Source organism: Cyprinodon tularosa, unplaced genomic scaffold (assembly GCF_016077235.1).
Source record: "Cyprinodon tularosa strain WSP-4 unplaced genomic scaffold, ASM1607723v1 ctg84, whole genome shotgun sequence".
In the NCBI taxonomy this organism is placed as follows: Eukaryota; Metazoa; Chordata; class Actinopteri; order Cyprinodontiformes; family Cyprinodontidae; genus Cyprinodon; species Cyprinodon tularosa.
In genome coordinates this window covers 658621-676926 of record NW_024039607.1, presented here as the reverse complement: position 1 = coordinate 676926, position 18306 = coordinate 658621, and the positions used below count along the sequence as shown (strand labels likewise).

Here is an 18306-nt window from a genome sequence, read left to right as displayed (position 1 = left end):
ATAAACATAATGCTGGACATAAAATATTAAAAGCTCAACTGCAGCTGCAAAGTCAATAGAGATGCTAATGTCTGTATTCATTCAAGCATACCTTTCCTCAACAGTGAGGCTAATGTTAGCGTAGCTCAGCTCATACACATCTCCAAATTTAACAATAATAATTTTAGATATGAGAGCCCATTAATGACTGTGTTAAAGAAATTGGCACTGCTGCCTTGCAGCAAAAAGGCTCCGGGTTCAATTCCCGGACCAGGGTCTTCCTGCATATAGTTTGCATGTTCTCCCTCAGCACATGTGGGTTCTCTCCGGGTACTCCGGCTTCCTCCCACAGTCCAAAAACATGACTGTTAGGTTAATTGGCTCCTATAAATTCTCCTTAGGTGTAATTGTGCATGAATGGTTGTTTGTCCTGTTTGTCTCTGTGTTTCCCTGCAATGGACTGGCAACCTGTCCAGGGTGTACCCCGCCTTTCATTCATAGACAGCTGGAGATAACCAACAGCACCCATCGCAACCCATGGATATTTAACCATGACTTTAGTTATACATGTTTAACGCTTAAGAGAAAAACAGCAATCAGCATAAAGACGTCTTGTTAGTTTTGAAGAAAACTCTCAAGAGGTGGGATTTCCTAAAAAAGTTGACGATTGCAGGCAGTTTACTTTCTCACGTTGGTTTCAACCTCAAAGTGATAAAAGTCAACATTAGTGCACAGAAGCAGGTCCTCACGAGAGCAGGAGAGAATCTACAGGCGAGTAAAAGCCTGGAGAGCAGAGAAGCGAGAAATCATGGTTGTAATATATTAGAGACTTTAAGTTATTAAGTCTGCACACATTAAACGTTAAAAACGCAGTTAATATGCATGTGTGTACGAGTATTTTTTACACGCGTCCATTCTGACTTCATAAGAAAGAAAACCTTGTTGACTTCCTGGGTCTTCTCTGATTGCTTCATCTATTTACTTATGTATTTCTTTTTATTTATATATATTAAAATCAAATAAAGTACATTCACAATGGAGCTCTTAATCTCAAGGAATATGAATTAATTTTTTCATATGTTCTAGCTATATGAGCGATAACCATAAACTGATCTATTTTCTTCAATTGAACACCTATTATAAATATACCAGGGCTCGATGTTAACCATCGCTCGATCTCCCGGGGCAAGTAGTTTTTATTGTCGGGAGAGTAAAAATTTCATTGCATTTGCCCGCCGCAAAAAAATATATTTATCACTCAAAATTACTTTAAAATCACGACATTCGCTGAAAACGACCCACAAGCGTTGCCGGGTTCATCTTTGTTGTTTTGTACACATTCTCGCGTGATTTGAAAAAGCCGCGTGATTTTCCGCTAGATGGCGTGATTCAGCTCTTGGGGAGAGAATTCTGCAGAGCAGCAGCTGGATGATGAATTTAATCTATACTATAATACACGCTAGATTAAAAACGATCAGTCAGGGATTAGAAAAATAATAATAATAATTGTATGCGTACAGTGTAAATATTTCTATCATATGGCAGTCTTCTGTACAGTGGTCATACATTAAAAAAATTTTCATTACATTTTTTTCTCCTAGACATTGGAGTGGTGCATTTAAATGTCATAGAGCTAAACATGTTAAATTGGTGAGTAGTAGTAGTGTAAGTTTTTAACCTGTCAAGTTTTTTTTAGATTTTTAACATTACAATTTATATTTTTCCAAGCACACAACAGTTTAAAGCAAAGTTTAGTTTGAAAAGAATGTGCAGGAAGGATTGAAAAGCATGTTAACACGGTAATGTAGGCTTGAGTTCATTATCTGACGCATGCAGATACACACCAGGAACCTGGAAACTTACTGAATTACAAAAAAACATTTATAAAACAAACATGTTTCATTGATATATACAAAAATGAATATTAGGAACTATATTTATCAAACATTATACTGGGCAAGTAAAAATTGTTTCTGGGCAAATGAAATGTGAAAGTCACTTGCCCAAAGTGCAAGTGGTAAAAATCCTTAACGTCAACCCCTGAATACTGTACTGACTCCTGTTTAGTGGGATCAGCATGATAAAATCAAACAGGTTTTATACAAACATTTTTTAAAGTTAGAGAGACTGACTGATCTCAGTTTAACTCATGCTTCTAAGGCAAGCCAACTCGACTCCTGTTCGATGAATCGATCATTTGTGCTAAAATGCTATTAAAAAGGTTTTACTGGAGTTTTCGAAGAGCTCTTTGCATAATGGTTGAAAAGGAACGTGCACAGAAGTCACTGCAAGATGGCAGGCAATGACTTTAGTCTTTTTACATTTCAGTGTTTACTCAATTCGATTTTTGCATGTGTGTCACCCACAGAAGTTTGAACTTTTAAGGTGTTTAACTGAGTTCCTTAGCAACAGGAAATTGACTTTCTTATTCAATATGGGAAACCATTATCAGCACAGTTAAAGAATTTTTTGGCTAAAAGCTTTTGCAACCACATTAATTTGTTCAAGCTGCTGTAAAAGATTTTGGAATTATTGATAAAGAGTTAAAAGCTATGATAATAGAGAATAAAATAATTTACTCTGTCTTGGAAAAAGGATTCCCTCCATCATTTACTCCCCATATTTATTGCGTTGCAGGGACCTTTTACTGCTTAACATCATTTTGTCTTTCATTTGAAGTCACAGAAATTAGAGAGAGGAACTATTAAACGATGAAGCGTGAGGGTTTTGTGGGATCCGTGCTGCAGGCTCACACACACAGACACGGATACACACTCCATGGCCGCCCTGCAGGCAGCCTTCCTAACGTTGCTTGTAAATCATCCTAATTACCCCCATACACCACGGGTTCCTCTTTCAGCACCTTATGATTCAGATGTTCTACCAAAGATGAACAGCTGGTTGTCTTTAATTTACCCCACTCACATACCCACCATTGATCCCCCTCATCTTTGGCTGAGGGGATGTGAAGTCAATAAAGGTTAATATCCAAGTGTTAGAGTCTGAACTGAACTGTCAGTCAAGCAGCAAATCAGAGACAACCGCAGCAATAAACATATTCTGTTGCTACACTTTAACTTCCTGGATCCTTTAAAAGTAAATCAGACTGAGCTGTAGCTTTTTGTTTTGGCTCTACCGATGAGAGCAGCTGGATGGAGCGTTTCAAGAGACAAACGAAGGGAAAAACTAATTGAAATTGTCAATTTCACACATTCCCCTGCGGACATCATTGCCTCTGTTGACAGTTACGTCTGACATACCTCATAAACATTGGTTTATTAAATCTCAGCAAGCTCATAAAGAAACTGTCACGCTGTCACCTCTGGGCAGCAACATGCAACTGCTCTGCAAACAGCAACTAAGCAGAAGTCTTTTCCTGTTTTGGCATCTTTTTGCTGCGGCTGAAATCCATATATACTCTCAGAAGACGCCTCAGTTAAAAGCTTGGTGTGTAGAAATGAGGATTTTCTGCTCAGCAGCTCAATATTTCCTTTTCCACAGGTTACTCTCAAGTGGATGAGTCTCATTGATTTTTGGGAGGTATATTAAACAAATAGATGGATCTGAAAGGACAAATAGAATTGCTACCCGTATTCTTTTTTTATGACATTTTATTCTTTCCTTTTTTTTTGTTTTTCAGTAGAATGATATAAATTCATAGTGACACATTTAAATTACATTGTTCTTAACTCATTAGGTAAATAAATAGCCCAATATTGTTTTGACATTTAGAGCCTTTCTTCAGCAAATGAAAAAATAGCCTAATCCTTCGAAACCTGTTAATATTTTGTCTCTTTTAAATCACAAACTTCAATGTTTATTTGGATTTTATTTGATAGCTTTAATGTTTTTCTCTAAAGCTCTGCTGTGTCCCTTTTATCCTCTGAGCACCTGTAACCCTCAGGTTTAGCTGTAATAAAGCCACTGGCAGCACTGCGCTGACTGTAGATTAACTCTCTTATTGTGTTTTGGAATCAGATAGCAGACAACTTTAGAGCAGCAGATTGGCAAACACAAAACCCACTGCAAATATATATGTGATGCCAACAGACAAAACAAATGCTAATAAAAATAAAATGGATATATACAATAAATATATAATGTAATTATATAATGATATTATAAAATGAAAATGTCACGCACATTCATCCTTGGTGGGGACAGAATAGCTGATCAGAACTGAAAGGGTGATAGATGGAGCTAAAAACAGAACCTGAGGCAAAGGTCCCCTTCCAACATGACAACAACCCTAAAGCGTTCAGTCTCTAGAGCTCCTAAGTTTAGATTAAAGCATATTCACATATAAGAATGCCTGCTTTAAGTCTAAATACAAAAATTACTTTTTTAAGAGGACGGGATTGTTGTAGCGTAACGTTCACAAGCAAGTTTGGTTGTGGCCAATTTGTCGGAAACATCTTGCTAACCAGTTAGCAACTTAGTGCTAGTAGGTTCCCAATGGGAATCAACCAGTAAAACATTGCATATATTAAGAAAATAAATGAATAAATAAAAGCATCCCTCTGTAGTTCATTGCAGCGCACAATATGTTTAGCATTGTTCTCTATCTGTCAGTAAATATCAATCTTCCCTTAAAGTCGTAGGGAAATGGTCATTCCGACCGTTGCATTTCCGAATTCTCCTGAGTGGTGCCCGACTTTACAAGAGTGAATTAAGCAAATGTGATTGGTTGTTTATCAAGGGGGCGGGATTGTTATGGCAGAAGGTTCGCAAGCAAGTTTGATTGTGACCGGTTTCTCGGAAGCATCTTGCTAACCAGTTAGCAACTTAGTGCTAGTAGGTTCCCAATGGGAAATTACATTGGGACCAAGTAGCACTAAATTGGTGACTTAGAAACGACACTGTCAAGGAACGCTATGGACAGCGGAAACATGCAAGAGGAGAGTTTAGTGTCGTAGGTCGTGGATGAGTCTCCTCCGTCATCCATTTTTTATTTAGAGGAGGAAAGCGGGGATGAAGATGTTGTGGAAGAGGACGCCAGGGCGGCAGAAGCTTGGTTTGGTGTAGAAGGCTTACAGCCGTACATGTTTTAGCCCTTGCCTCGCAACGCTAACAGTTCTGTTAGCTCTACGCCTGCCGAAGACACAGATGTCCATCCCTGTAAACACTGGGACGGAACTCAATGGGAAAGGAAATGATTCTTATTTAAACCGTTGCGTATATTAGCTGCGACATTTGAATCAAGATGCTATGACCAAAAAAACTTGATTAACAGATAACCGTTGATATATGATTGGCTGAATTGAGGTGTACAAGCTGACGTATAACTGGCCTGTGTAAAATAACGATAAAAAAAAAAACACAGAATGAATTGAAATTTCAATATGACTTTCCTACAACTCTAAGCTTTGGTTTGCAAAGAAATATATACCTGGATGTGCAGAGCTGATAGAGCTCATGAGTTTATTCAAACCATCTATCATTACCACTTCACAAAAATAAGAATTTGCATTAAAGCATAACAAAAAAATCCAAATAAAAGGCCCTGAGGTATAAAGTTGCCTTATCACTTTCATACACAAATCGAATGTAACAGAATGTGTTTCTCAAGTCTACAAATGTTCCACAGAGGGAATGTTTTTCTGGCTTCAGGGGAGATTCAGAATAAAAAAGTGTCAGCTGTGTTATGGGATGTCACACAGCAAGCAGTTTTGTTATCTCTCTGAAGCCAGAAGTCGCTGTTTGGTTGCCCTGGATTAAAACCTGCTTCATCCTTTCTGTCTCTCCACCTCCTGCTATTTTCTGTTTATCACTCTGTAGTGGAAATAAATGAAATAATTTTTCAGGCACAAACCATAAATCGGCAAGCTTTTATAATCAAGTTTAAAACTTCCTGCATGTTAAACGTGTTTTCTATATTTTCAGTTTGGAGAGAGAGTCAGAGAAACAGAGAGAATATCTGCTTCCTGGTTGTCTTGTGTTTGAATATATATTTAAATTTATTTACTCCCAGAAGCTGAGGTGGGCATATGCAAAAGATATTTCAAATTTATTAAACCATGCACACAGAAAACCAAACAAAACAAAAAAGATGGTGAATCACACCTGTCCGCCTCATGTCGGGCCCTTACATGTCCATATTCTGCCATAAATGTCCCATGCAGAAGAAATGTCCCATCACAGAATTCACAATTGCCATTGTGAATTTAAACACACCAATCAATGTTATTAAATGGTTACCAATAGCAACCAAGGGGAAAAGAGCATAAAAAATGTTTAACTGAAGCAGAAATAGATGCATTGGTGAATTAGGTGATGAGTCGGATAAATATCTTGTAGTTGTTTGACAAATAAAAGGAAGTATGAATAAAAACAGAGTCTGATGTAAGGATTGATTCTATTAACAAAGACAAAAGGCGGTAATGTGCTTTGCGCTCGCTGTGATATCCCAGCTATAACTATTTTATACCTTAAAGTTGTATCAGGCAGAGATTTGATTTACTGATTATGTTTAACCTAAGAGAGGTTAAAGCTACAGTGTGTAATAATTACAGGGATATACAGTCAGAAATGTAATATCTTATACATAACTATGTTATTTATCATCATCTACGAGCTCAGCCTCTTAACCTTAATATTTGCGTTGCCTTAGAATTCGTTATTTATAATTACTGTACATAGGAGCGGGTCTCGCAGCCATGGAGGCAGACATCATTGCGCTACGGCAGTGCAGAGCCAACAAACTAGCGATTGCGAGATCGCCCATTACAATAACATGCTGCGTGATGATGCTGTTACTCTCCAGTATACTTATTCAGCAACGTCCCTGACGTTTCACAGGTAATGATTCAGTAATTTTCTGTAAAATAATTTTCTGGATATATACCTCGGTTACTTCTCTCCGGCTCCTTTGGAGATCTTCAAGCCTTTCCTCCTCTGCTTTAGTCACCCCGCTGGCACCCCTCCCTCGCCTGGCCCTGGCTGCACGCCCACCCCGGCCTCTCTGCCCTCTTCCTCGCCCCCTTCCTCGCCTTGTAACCCCCGTGCCACAAACAAGACTTGGACTCTGTAAACGGGGAATATATATTTTTCCAGCGAACACAATCTCGCTGTTAAACTAATGACTACAATTACTTCGTCTGTTTATATCACCATGCAAAGCAGCTCACCAAAACGTCACAACGATGTAGAAAAAATAACGGGTATATTTATTATCTTAAGTCTACATGAAATCTATACCCTACACAGACTAATGAAATACTATCTGTAAAATTATCTATGTAAACAAACCTCATCACTTGAGAAGGTAGGTGATGCGGACGTCGTGGAAGACATTTTGTCCCATAACGCTCGCCGTACTGTTGGGGGGGAGAAGCGGTGGGGGGAGATGTTCATGTTGCTGCGGTCTGCAGTCTGGACGTTAGATGTCGCTGAAAATTACACACTGTAGCTTTAACAACTTTGATTAATTATTAAAATAAAAACTATAAATGGTAAAAAACTGGATAAACCTTTCAATAAGCGATCTATAAGAATTTTTTTGGGCAAATAATGGTTGGCCAAATCTGCTGATAGGATTAAGATGTTTTCTAATCCCTCTATAGATGTGAGGATTACCTTTGATTACCTGTCCTACAGTATGAAGCTACGTCCATTTTTCATTTCTATTATTTAAATAATTTATATATAACTATGATTTTTAAATGTAACCAAGTCTTATTCATACTTTGTATTGCTGGTTGTTCATATTTAGTGTTTCTGTTGAACCGTGCACTCAGGTACTTTAGTCTTTTTTGGTACATTTCAGCTGTGAGCTCTGACCTCCTTTTATTTATCACTTGTGGTTAACAGTGTTTGCTTGGGTCTGGCACAGGGCTCTGCAACCTTCAAACTCCATTTTGCCGGGCTAAAAGTAACAGTTCCTTATTTTTGACATGTGACTGATATTGGACTGTGACTGAAATGTAAACAGCCTTATCTCTCTGGTGCATGTTTATATCTATTCCAAACTTTGTGTGCTTGCTCATCAACAACGTATGAAGAAATTTTCCTTAATTGTTGAAATGATTTAAGCTCCGTCCACTAAGAACAGGGAGCTGCAAAACTTGTGTCAGGAATGTCTGATTCATGCAAAATCGGCGGAGGTATGAAAGCCACTTGCAGTTTTAATTTTCTCTTTACATTTTCAGCAAATGTAAAGGTTTATGCTTTAAATGTCATGTTTTTTGGTCCTTCAATATGACAGTTTTTTTTTTTCTTAATGGGGGTATATACTTATTCCATGACCATGTACGGAATACAGAATAGTATGTCTTTTTTAGTGTAATGTATATATATATGTGGAGGGGCAGAAAAGAAGGAAAAGGAGGTAATAGAAAAGGAGAGAGCCTGCATTAAAGAAAGAGTTTATAAAAAAAAGGAACGAGGGAGATGGAGAAAGATTTGAGGAGAGAAAAATATAAAAAAGTCAATGATCATTAATAAAAATGCATCAGGGCACCAACAGCTTTCTTTCTGTTAGAACAGCCATAAATTATGAGCTACTTCATCAGGCTCAAGAGTTTGGCTCGACTTAAAAAACAGTCTAAACACTGCCGCTAGATTCATAATTTATTTTTAGCATTTAGTTCAATTTTATTGTCATTTACACTAGAGTTTTCTTTTTACTAGGGTTGTCACGATACTAAACTTTTCAACTCGATACTGATACTAAGGAAAATATTCGATACTCGATACCATTTTCGATACCACAAGGATAAAAACAAAGACTCCAAAATTCAACAAAAATATTTTCATTAATAAATAAAATACAATAAATAAATAAATACAATAAACAATAAGAACAATGTTTTGAGGTTGTATGCTGTGATCAATATTAAGCAAGTTTGATAAAAAACGTATAAAATTAAGTGTTCCTTCCTTGGCTATGCTTTGCACACATAACAATGACACTAGCCAAACCGGTTAAGAAACAAAAATAATTCTCAGCAGCTGCACCTCTTACAAAAAAATTGTCTGAAACTGAAAAGTGCACAGAATTATTCAATCACACATTGTTCTGAAAGTGCATTTTCCTTTATTCTGCACTTTAGATGAATGACTGCTTAGGTGCCACTGGTGGTGGCACTGTATCGATACTTTTAAAAACGAGTATTGTATCCGGATACAATGTTTCAGTATCGATACTTTTTTGAGTATCGATACTTTTGACAACCCTACTTTTTACTAATCATTTCAGCACCACAGTCAGTTCTGTGTCCCTCTGCCAAACACAGAGAGCGGCTGTTTGTAAGACTGTTGATTCCTCGACTGGATGCATATATTTTAACAGATTAGATACATTTTTCAAAGAACTAAGAAATCAAATATATTAAAAATATAATTTTTTTATCATTATTGTATATTAATTTATTTTTGTGTTATAGTGTCGACAGCGTTCTAGTTCAGGTCCAGTAAAATGCAATTTTTGAAATGATGTTGCAACTGGGAGCCTGTATCTTATAATGTTCACATTTCTGAAACATCTTTTGTCATATTTAGAAACATAAGACATTAAAATAATTAAATATTTTTTTAGTAAACATTGAACCCATTCTCCCCTTATGTGAAGACTCACTGAAATGCAAACTTTGATATAAACATAAACAGAAAAGCAATCCTAAATCAGGCCATCTTCACTTTATAATCCTTTTGAGTCAGAAGAGGCTAGAAAATGAAAAAAGGTAGCCTTGTGAGACCATCCTGATCTCGCGAGCTTTCAAGATTTCACTCGCTAATCAGTCTGGAGACTCTCCGTTGAAGAAAATTTGGAGCCGTTCACCAAACGAACGTCCAATCAGCGTTGGCTTTGAGGCGGGTTGAGGTGTGACGCAACGAGAAGCGCGACAGTTCAGTCTAAAGAACATGGCGGCTTCAGCCGATGAAACTAGCGTTAGCGTGGCTATCGAGCAAGTTTTATCGGAATTACAGAGTATTTCTTCACTGAAAGAAGAGCAAAACACTGCCCTGGAGGCTTTTCTCAGAGGAAAAGATGTTTTTGCTCTTCTCCCGACTGCTTTCGGCAAGGGTAGCCTGGCTTGTGGTTGTGTTTTCGTCGTCGCTCTGTTAGTATGTCATATGCTTTGTTGATCTGATTGGTTTATTTGGCCCGTCTATCACCAACATAGGCCAATCAGCTAACCAGTATTTTCGCACCTTCCCAAAATTACTTCAACGGAAGGTTTCCAGATGGATATGCGGAGTAAATCCATATTTCTCAAGATATAACGCAGGAAAAAAAGACAGAAACAAGATAGTTTATGTTCCAAATACTTTTATTGATCAAGTTTGTTCTATGTGTGATCATTTCAGATGAATATTAAAGGTATATGTTCTAAAAATTGTCTAATGTTGCAGAATAAACTACAACTTATTGGAGAAATACTGTAACTTATTTAACACACATTACATTAAATCACACCAAACTCTTCATGGTCTTAATAAAGATAACTATTTGATCTGTAACATAACTGAATAATTAGAGAATAATTTCTTTTTTATTTTGTTCAAACATTTTGTATATCCCTCTACGGCTTCAAAGCCCTGTCTATAAATATTCTCTCATTATGGCCTCTCCAAACATTGTTGTCGTCTTCGTGCCTAATTTAGCCGCATAACGGACTCTATGCACGACTCCACTATTTCTGGAATATAAAGCAGCTCCTTTGTTCCTGTCTTTCATTATTGGATGAGCTGATTAGTCCGTATGTATCTGGCCATTGTTGTCATGGTTACTAAGGTCAGACACACCTTGATTAATCAGTTTATCCTGTAGAGAAAGACAGGAACAAAGGAATTGAGATAGAGTCCATTGGTGTTATTATTCATTTAGGAGACCCCTTTTCCCCCAATATTTAACTTCCTGCTGTCTTTAGATGTTCTTATCTCCAGACTGTTAGGAAAAAAATTATTGTAATATTACAGAGGTGTCAAGTAATGAAGTACAAACACTTTGTTACTGTACTTCAGTAATTTTTAGGTATCTAATCTTTACTCCTTTACTTATTTTTCTTCCTACTTCTGACTTCTACTCATTACATTTTCACACAAGTATCTGTACTTTCTATTCCTTACATTTATAAAACAAATGTTCCTCGTTACTCTTGGCTTCGTTTTAATGTTTATAAATATTTATTTCACGTCATGTGCGCCATCCAATGCAGATCATTGGCTCCATCCACATCTAGTGAAAACTAGTGAAATTGGATGGGTCATATAACGCAAACACTCATTGGTTAGCTAAAGGAAATCATCAGAAGCAAGCAGGTGTTCTTAGAACTATAAATGTGAATTGTCTATGCCATGCCACAATGTGGGATTCAGAAAAAGATGTTGAAATGTCTGAAAGGTCGAACACAGGCGAGAACGTATCGAGAGACGGAGACCAACAAGAGACCAACTTGGCCCTATCTCAAAGAATTTTTAGAAATAGTCGAAAAATTTAGCTTTGTATTCATATAGTGGCATCTGTCTGTTTTTTAAAGCTTACTTTATACTTTAATACTTTAACGAGTTTTTGGAGCACATACTTTTTCACTTTTACTTGAATAAAGAGGTCAAGTTGATACTTCAACTTTTACCAGAGTGTTTTTAAAATGCAGGATCTATACTTCTATGTAAGTAACAAATGTGTGTACTTTTGACACCACTGGAATATTATCAATAGAGTAAAAACCTTAACACATTCTGAAAAAACAGTAATGTCCAAAGTAGGATAAGGCTACTTAAATTAAGCGTGATACAAATATTATTTAATATAATCCTTTTATTTAATATAGAATTATCATCATTGCCTCCACCTTTATTACTTTAAACGGCATATTTTATGGACATTCTCAATACTGCCTGTAGAACGGACAATCTGCTCATTTCAATGGCCGGAACCAAATTTGGTTTGCATGTGTTAACATTTGCATAGCAGTGTTTGTATTTCACCTGCAATGTGCCAACTTATTCCAGGTAGTAAAGAAATTGTACATCCAATTTAGCACTCATTTTTGGTAATGTCTGAAGATCAGGCCCTAAGTTTACTTCACATTTTTAAACATTAAAATGATCAACATTACAGTACTGAGCTCAGTGCAGCTGCTAGTCAGTGGTTTGGACTTTATACAAGCATTGTAGAACAAAAATGATCAGAGCCATCAGACCTTATGATCAGCTGGGTTCTGTGGTGAGTCGCTGTCATTCAGTAAGTTTTTAATTATTTGTAATAAGCCTCCTTCAGAAGTGTTGACAAAGTCTTTCTGAGTCCCTATAAGCATTGTTGCTGTTTATACTGTTTTGAATGTGATGTCAGGGGGCAGGCCAATGAGCAGTTCATGTAAATTGGGAAGTATTAAGATGCTAAAAATGGTTTTTAACATTTTCTGAGTTCCAAGTCACCACATTTCTTGCTAATTTTAAATTTTAATATGAAAGCAGCAGTTTTTTATGCATAAGGCCTCAGGTTCAGTTGTAAAGTATTGTTTTTTTTTTTGTTTTTTTTTTTGCACTGTGGCTTCTCTCAAAAAGACAATGATCCAAAACATGAAGCAAAATCTACAATGGAATAGTTCCAGTTGTTAGATTGGCCTAGTCAAAGTCCAGACATGAATCTAATCGAAATTCTATGGAAAGAACTGAAAACTCCTGTTCACAAACCCCCTCCATCCAACCTCACTGAGCTCCAGCTTGTTTGCAAAGAAGAATGGTCAATAATATCAGTTTCTCAATGTCCAAAACCAATATGCCCCAAGCTGTAATCGCAAAAATAGTGGCAAAGTATTTACTCCACCAAGACTCAATAGCTTTGCAGACCCAATTTTTCAATTTGTTTGTTAAAAAAGTTTGAAATATCCAATAAATTTCCTTCCACTTCATGATTGCTTCCCAATCTTTACAAAAAAATTGAAATTTTATACCTTTACGTTTGCAGCCTGAAATGTGGCAAAAGGTTGAATAGTTCAATGGGGGCCAAATACTTTCACAAGGCACTGCATGTTCAATAATAGAGCAACTTTACATATAAGAGGTGTTCTGCCATGTCGATCTAACACATTAAGTTTTCAGTCCAGGTTTCTTCCCTTAGAGACAAAGTGGAAAATATCTGGAAATCTCAAACGTCACTTGTTTAAGTGATGTCTTGATAATGGAGCCATTGTGTCGCCTTTATGTAGGTGCCGAATTGAACCCACGCACAATTGGCTGCCTCTTCTACCATCTGGTACAAAGATGGCTGCTCATATTCTCTGTTTCACACCTTAAAGGAAACGTGTCAACTCATCGAGGAGCTGAGAGGGCGAAGAAAGAGCAGCCCAGCAAGTGGCCATGAGTAATTTCACTTACTGGTCATGTTTATATGGAGTCATCTGGCAGTTTGGCGCACAGACTCAAAATGGTTTTATGAAACCCTTTTGTGTTTTCAAGTAGAAAGAATCTTTCTTTTTTTTTTTTTCATCTAATAAACAAGATTTTCTTTCTTATCAGTTCACAGAATCAGATCCTGTAGAAAAGGAACCATTTAATCTTAAGGTTCTGTTTGGAGGTGCAATTCCATACAGTAGATCCATAGGATAAACAAGGATTCCTTAGTTGTTTTTTTTTTGTGTTCCTAAAACTCCGGGTCCCAATCCAGATCAGATGTAAATCCGACTGCCGGCTTTGTGATTCAGTGCAGAGAATCTCTCATCTCCTTACTGGGTTCTTCTTCTCTTCCATCTGTTGATAAACCAGTTAATCCAGTGATCCAACTTCATCGGGATACAGAAAAATAGTTCTATTGGGTGTTTTTCGTTTCAGCCTCCCAGAAGCAACTCTTGTGAGAACAACTTAAGCTCTGTCTCTGGTTCCAAAATTATTTAACTTTGTCTCAATGCATTTTTTGTTGGATCTGATTGGGTGGACAGTCTGGTCAGAGTTTTTATAGGGCCCATACATACTACTGTGGATTCCATGCAAAGCAAAGTTTTTACAGCCATTTATACGGTGTCTCAGTTTCCTGCTGGAATGAGTATTTATCACAAACTTTTTTTAAATGTGACACTGAGCTGACTAGGCTTCTCAGGCAATAGCTGGTGGCAATGCACTGATCAGAGCAGCCAGTTGCAAGGACCCGCAACCTCATGTCCGCCATCTCAGCTCATTTCAGCTCATTTCTCTCTCCCCTATTTTCTCTCTTGGTAGGAGAAACAGAACAATGTGCCCATCTAGACTTTGTTTCTTTCGTTTTTGTAAAACTAGAGGACAAACTCATCTGATAACGCCGTGGCTGTGTGGGAAATGAAGCCATTTGCTATGAGAAATTTAGCAGACATGCATGCAGACTCTGCATAGCTTAGAGTCTGCTCACATATGTGGGAGCCTTTCAAAGGGCTTAAGTCAGAACTTTGACTGGGCCATTTTTAGACATAATTAAACCTTTGATGTAAAGCAAGGGTGTTGTTGTGAACTGCAAATTTTTAGATTGTAAAGTCGTAGGGAAGTCATATTTAAATGTCAAATCATTCTGGCTTAAACATGCATATAAATGTACAAAAAACTAAAAAAAACAATCCTGACTTAAATTCTGTGGTTGTTTTCATTATTTTATGCAGGCCAGTTAGTTATACGTCAGCTTGTACAATTAAATTCGGCCAATCATATAACTACAGTCATCTGTCAATTAAATTTTTTTGGTCATAGCATCTAGATTCATATGTCGCAGCTAATATACGCAACGGTTGAAATAAAAAATATTCATTTACTTTCCCATTGAGTTATGTCCCAGTGTTCACGGGGATGGACGTCTGTGTCTTCAGCAGGCGTAGAGCTAACAGAACTGGCAGCATTGCGAGGCAAGGGCTCAAACATGTACGGCTGTAAGCCTTCTACACCAAACCAAGCTTCTGATGCCCTGGCGTCCTCTTCAACAACAACTTCATCCCTGCTTTCCTCCTCTAAATAAAAAACGGATGACGGAGGAGACTCATCCACGACCTCCGACACAAAACTCTCCTCCTCTTGCATGTTTCCGCTGTCCATAGCGTTCCTTGACAGTGTCGTTTCTAAGTCACCAATTTAGTGCTACTTGGTCCCAATGGAATTTCCCATTAGGAACCTACTAGCACTAAGTTGCTAACTGGTTAGCAAGATGCTTCCGAGAAACCGGCCACAATCAAACTTGCTTGCGAACCTTCCACCACAACAATCCCGCCTTCTTGATATTCGACCAATCACATTCACTTTACTCACTCGTGTAAAATTGGGCTCCACTCGGGAGAATACAGAAATGCTACGGTTGGAAAAGCCGCTTCCTACAACTTTAATATCAATCAAACCAAACACCAATTTCTAAACTAACCAAATTCACCTGAACATAAATAGAAACAAAGCCCTCCACCAAATGCACTATTTTGCACGCCACGTATCACTTTACTTGGATTTATCACTTTACTTGGATTTAGTTTTACATATGCATATTCATATATATATATATATATATATATATAGAAGAGCTATATGTGTATATATTTTATCTTTTTTATTTTTATTATCTTTATTATCTTGTTTAGTTGGATGTGTGTATATATATATATATATAAAACTGTAAATGGAACGTGTAACAAAAGTCTTTTCCTTCTGGGATTATTAAAGCATTTCTGATTCTGAAATAAATCTATTTTTATATAGTCATAGAAGTGAGTTATGACTCTGAAAAGATGTAGGAAGAAGTACAACTTATTTTTCATACCCCCTCTACCTCTACTTGCAATTAAATTAACTTAAAGTAGAGTAACCTTCCTTTGAGTGAATGTATCTCATGCTGTCACCTCTGAGCTTCAGCCTCCTTCTTGGAGGGGCCAGGAGAAGCTGATTAGCTGACCTTAAAGACCGTAAGGATGATGCGGTTGACGCAAGTGTGGAACAAGTCCTTGGAAGCATTTAAAAAACCAATACAAAATTTTAAAATTCATTCTGTAGCTCACCAGAAGTCATTGAAGAGCAGCCAGAGGAGGAGTGAGGTGCTCAAGCCTGTGAGATCGTGTATCAGCAGGACTCTATCTCATTTTACTGCATCCGGAGATAATTAAGCTGTTTGATTTTGATTTTTTTTAGCCAGAGATGCATCTCTAACATGCAGGAGACCAGTCCTAACTTTCCCCCCATCCTCATTCCCAGGAGCGCGACCTGCTCAATCGGATCTCTGAGCTGCAGGAGGAGGTTTCCAGGAGGAAGAGCCACATCGCTCAGCTGGACCACCAGATCCACACCCTCAACGAGAACATCAGCACCCTGACCAAAGAGTTAGAGCTGAAGGGCAAAGAGGTGCTCAAGATCCGCAGTGAGGCCAACCAGCAGATCCGGTAAGTGTCAGGCCTTACCAAATCAGTAAAACTGTTTAAGGAGACAGTTAAAAAAGATGAATTAGATTCTGCTTTAAATAGCATATTTAGTTTCAAATGTCTTTTAAAATGAAAGGAGGACAGATTGAATTGTTTTCCCTTTACAGTCACTGCCACATTCACATTGAGTTACTCTTACTTTTACTTTTAAGTTTGTTCTATCATTGTTTTAATTAGTTAGGATGACATTTAAAAAGCAAGTTTTAGTTTAAAAAAACTCATTTAATATAGACTGGAGTATACCTGGGATATTTCAGGGTCACATAAGACAATAAATCATAATGAGAGTAAAGCTTTTAAAGATATTAAAGGACAGTAGGATTATATTCTTTCTATAGATTTTCTGTTAAGGTAATAAAACTTTCTTTTCATTTTTCTCTTGTTCTGAGTGTTTGGACTCAGTCTATATTTAGCTCATATTCACTCATGTCCTTTTGTTTCTCTATAACAGCATGCTGGACTGTTGCTGACTGACTGGGGAACTGCTTTTTATTGCCAAATGCACTGTTTATATTGGTTTAGCATAAATCCACAAACATTATTTGCGAAATGATTGCAGAAAATTGGGTTAAAATGTGGATCAATGTGCTTTTACAAGTGTGTATATAGGAAGTGGATCAAGTAAGGAACGCAAAAGTGCTTAAATTAAGCACTTTTGCGTGGTTGTCGCTGGTTGGCAACCCACTGAGCAGTGGCGGCATCAGAGAAATGTGTGTGTGGCCAAGTTTATGTTTACCATGTGGGGACAATTTCCCAGAAATATGGGAATTAGATTAAGGAGTAAGGTGTGAATCGAGTCTAGGTCAGGTTTAGGATTAGCTATGTGTTGGTAATAATTAGACTTAAGGTAAGAGTGTGGGCAAGGCCATAGAGATGAATGCAATATGAAGCAAAGTCAATGGAAAGTCCCCAAAATGATAGTGTGATTAGTGTGTGTATGTACTTGTTAATTTTACCCATTTAGGAATGTTTTTGGTATATTTACTATCCCTCTGAGGACCAACAGGGCTTATGGGGACCAAAGGCTGTGGAAGAACCCAATTTTTAATCTCAAAGAGTCAGCAATGTCACTTATGTTGTTAATTACATTTAACTTAAGGCTAGAGTTAGGAGTATACTGATAACGGTTGGGGTAAATGTCAGGGTCAGGCATAAATGCAGCAACTAAAACAAATGTAAGTAAATGTAAAGTCTTTATATGGATTGAAAAAAAAACTTGCGTGGGTTTGCGTGTGATTGGGGGGCAGTGAAATAGTTTAGAAACATAAAATTCTATTTATTAGTGGGACATTAGTGATAGTTACTCGGTTACTCTCCTTGAGGAGCAGTGGGCCTCCATTGTGTGGTAGCCGGGGAGCAGTGTGGGATTAAGAGTCTTGCTAAGGGAACACAGAGTGCAGGCTGTAGGGATCTAACCGGTTACTTGCAACCTTCTCAGAGCACAAGCGCACTGCTTGAACCACGAGGCCATCACTCCCTATGGTACATTGACTTTTATTACTTGTTATGTGTCCCAGGCACATTATGATTTTTGTCCATTTCTTTTCTTCGTTTGCTTATAAACTTTAGTTGAAGGATCCTTTTGTTAATATATTTTAGGATTCTTTTAGTAAATCAATTATGTTAATTTGTGGTGCTGTCGTCCGCCTATAAATAGGCTGGCCTTCAGCACGTTTGCGCGTTCCTTTCCAACCTCGTTTGGACGCCACTTCCCACCTGCTTCATTTGCTCCATCGTGCGCGGTGCGCACTTGTCTTGTCGCTGCGGCCTGCAGCGGACGTTCCAGCCTGCCATGTGGTATTTTTGTTACCTTTTTCTTACTTTTTTCTTGAGGTTTTTGGCCTGGCGGGACCGGTAGTCCTGTTTTCGATTTTTCTTTCGGTTAGGTTATTTTTTGCCTTTAGTCCGGTACCAGTAGGGGCTTCGACGGCCCTGTATAGGGTTGGCCCCCTGCTGTACCGTTTTATTC

The 18306-nt window shown here is 37.7% G+C and overlaps 1 protein-coding gene across 2 annotated transcripts in view; it reads left to right on the top strand.

Annotated features, from left to right (window-relative positions):
- The window catches only part of fam184a (family with sequence similarity 184 member A), a 274942-nt gene that overhangs the window by 222073 nt on the left and 34563 nt on the right, over positions 1-18306 (top strand). For both annotated transcript variants that reach the window (XM_038272733.1, XM_038272732.1), the window contains exon 17: positions 16114-16298. In XM_038272733.1, the coding sequence (XP_038128661.1) occupies positions 16114-16298 (185 nt within the window). The remainder of the gene's footprint in view (positions 1-16113; positions 16299-18306) is intronic.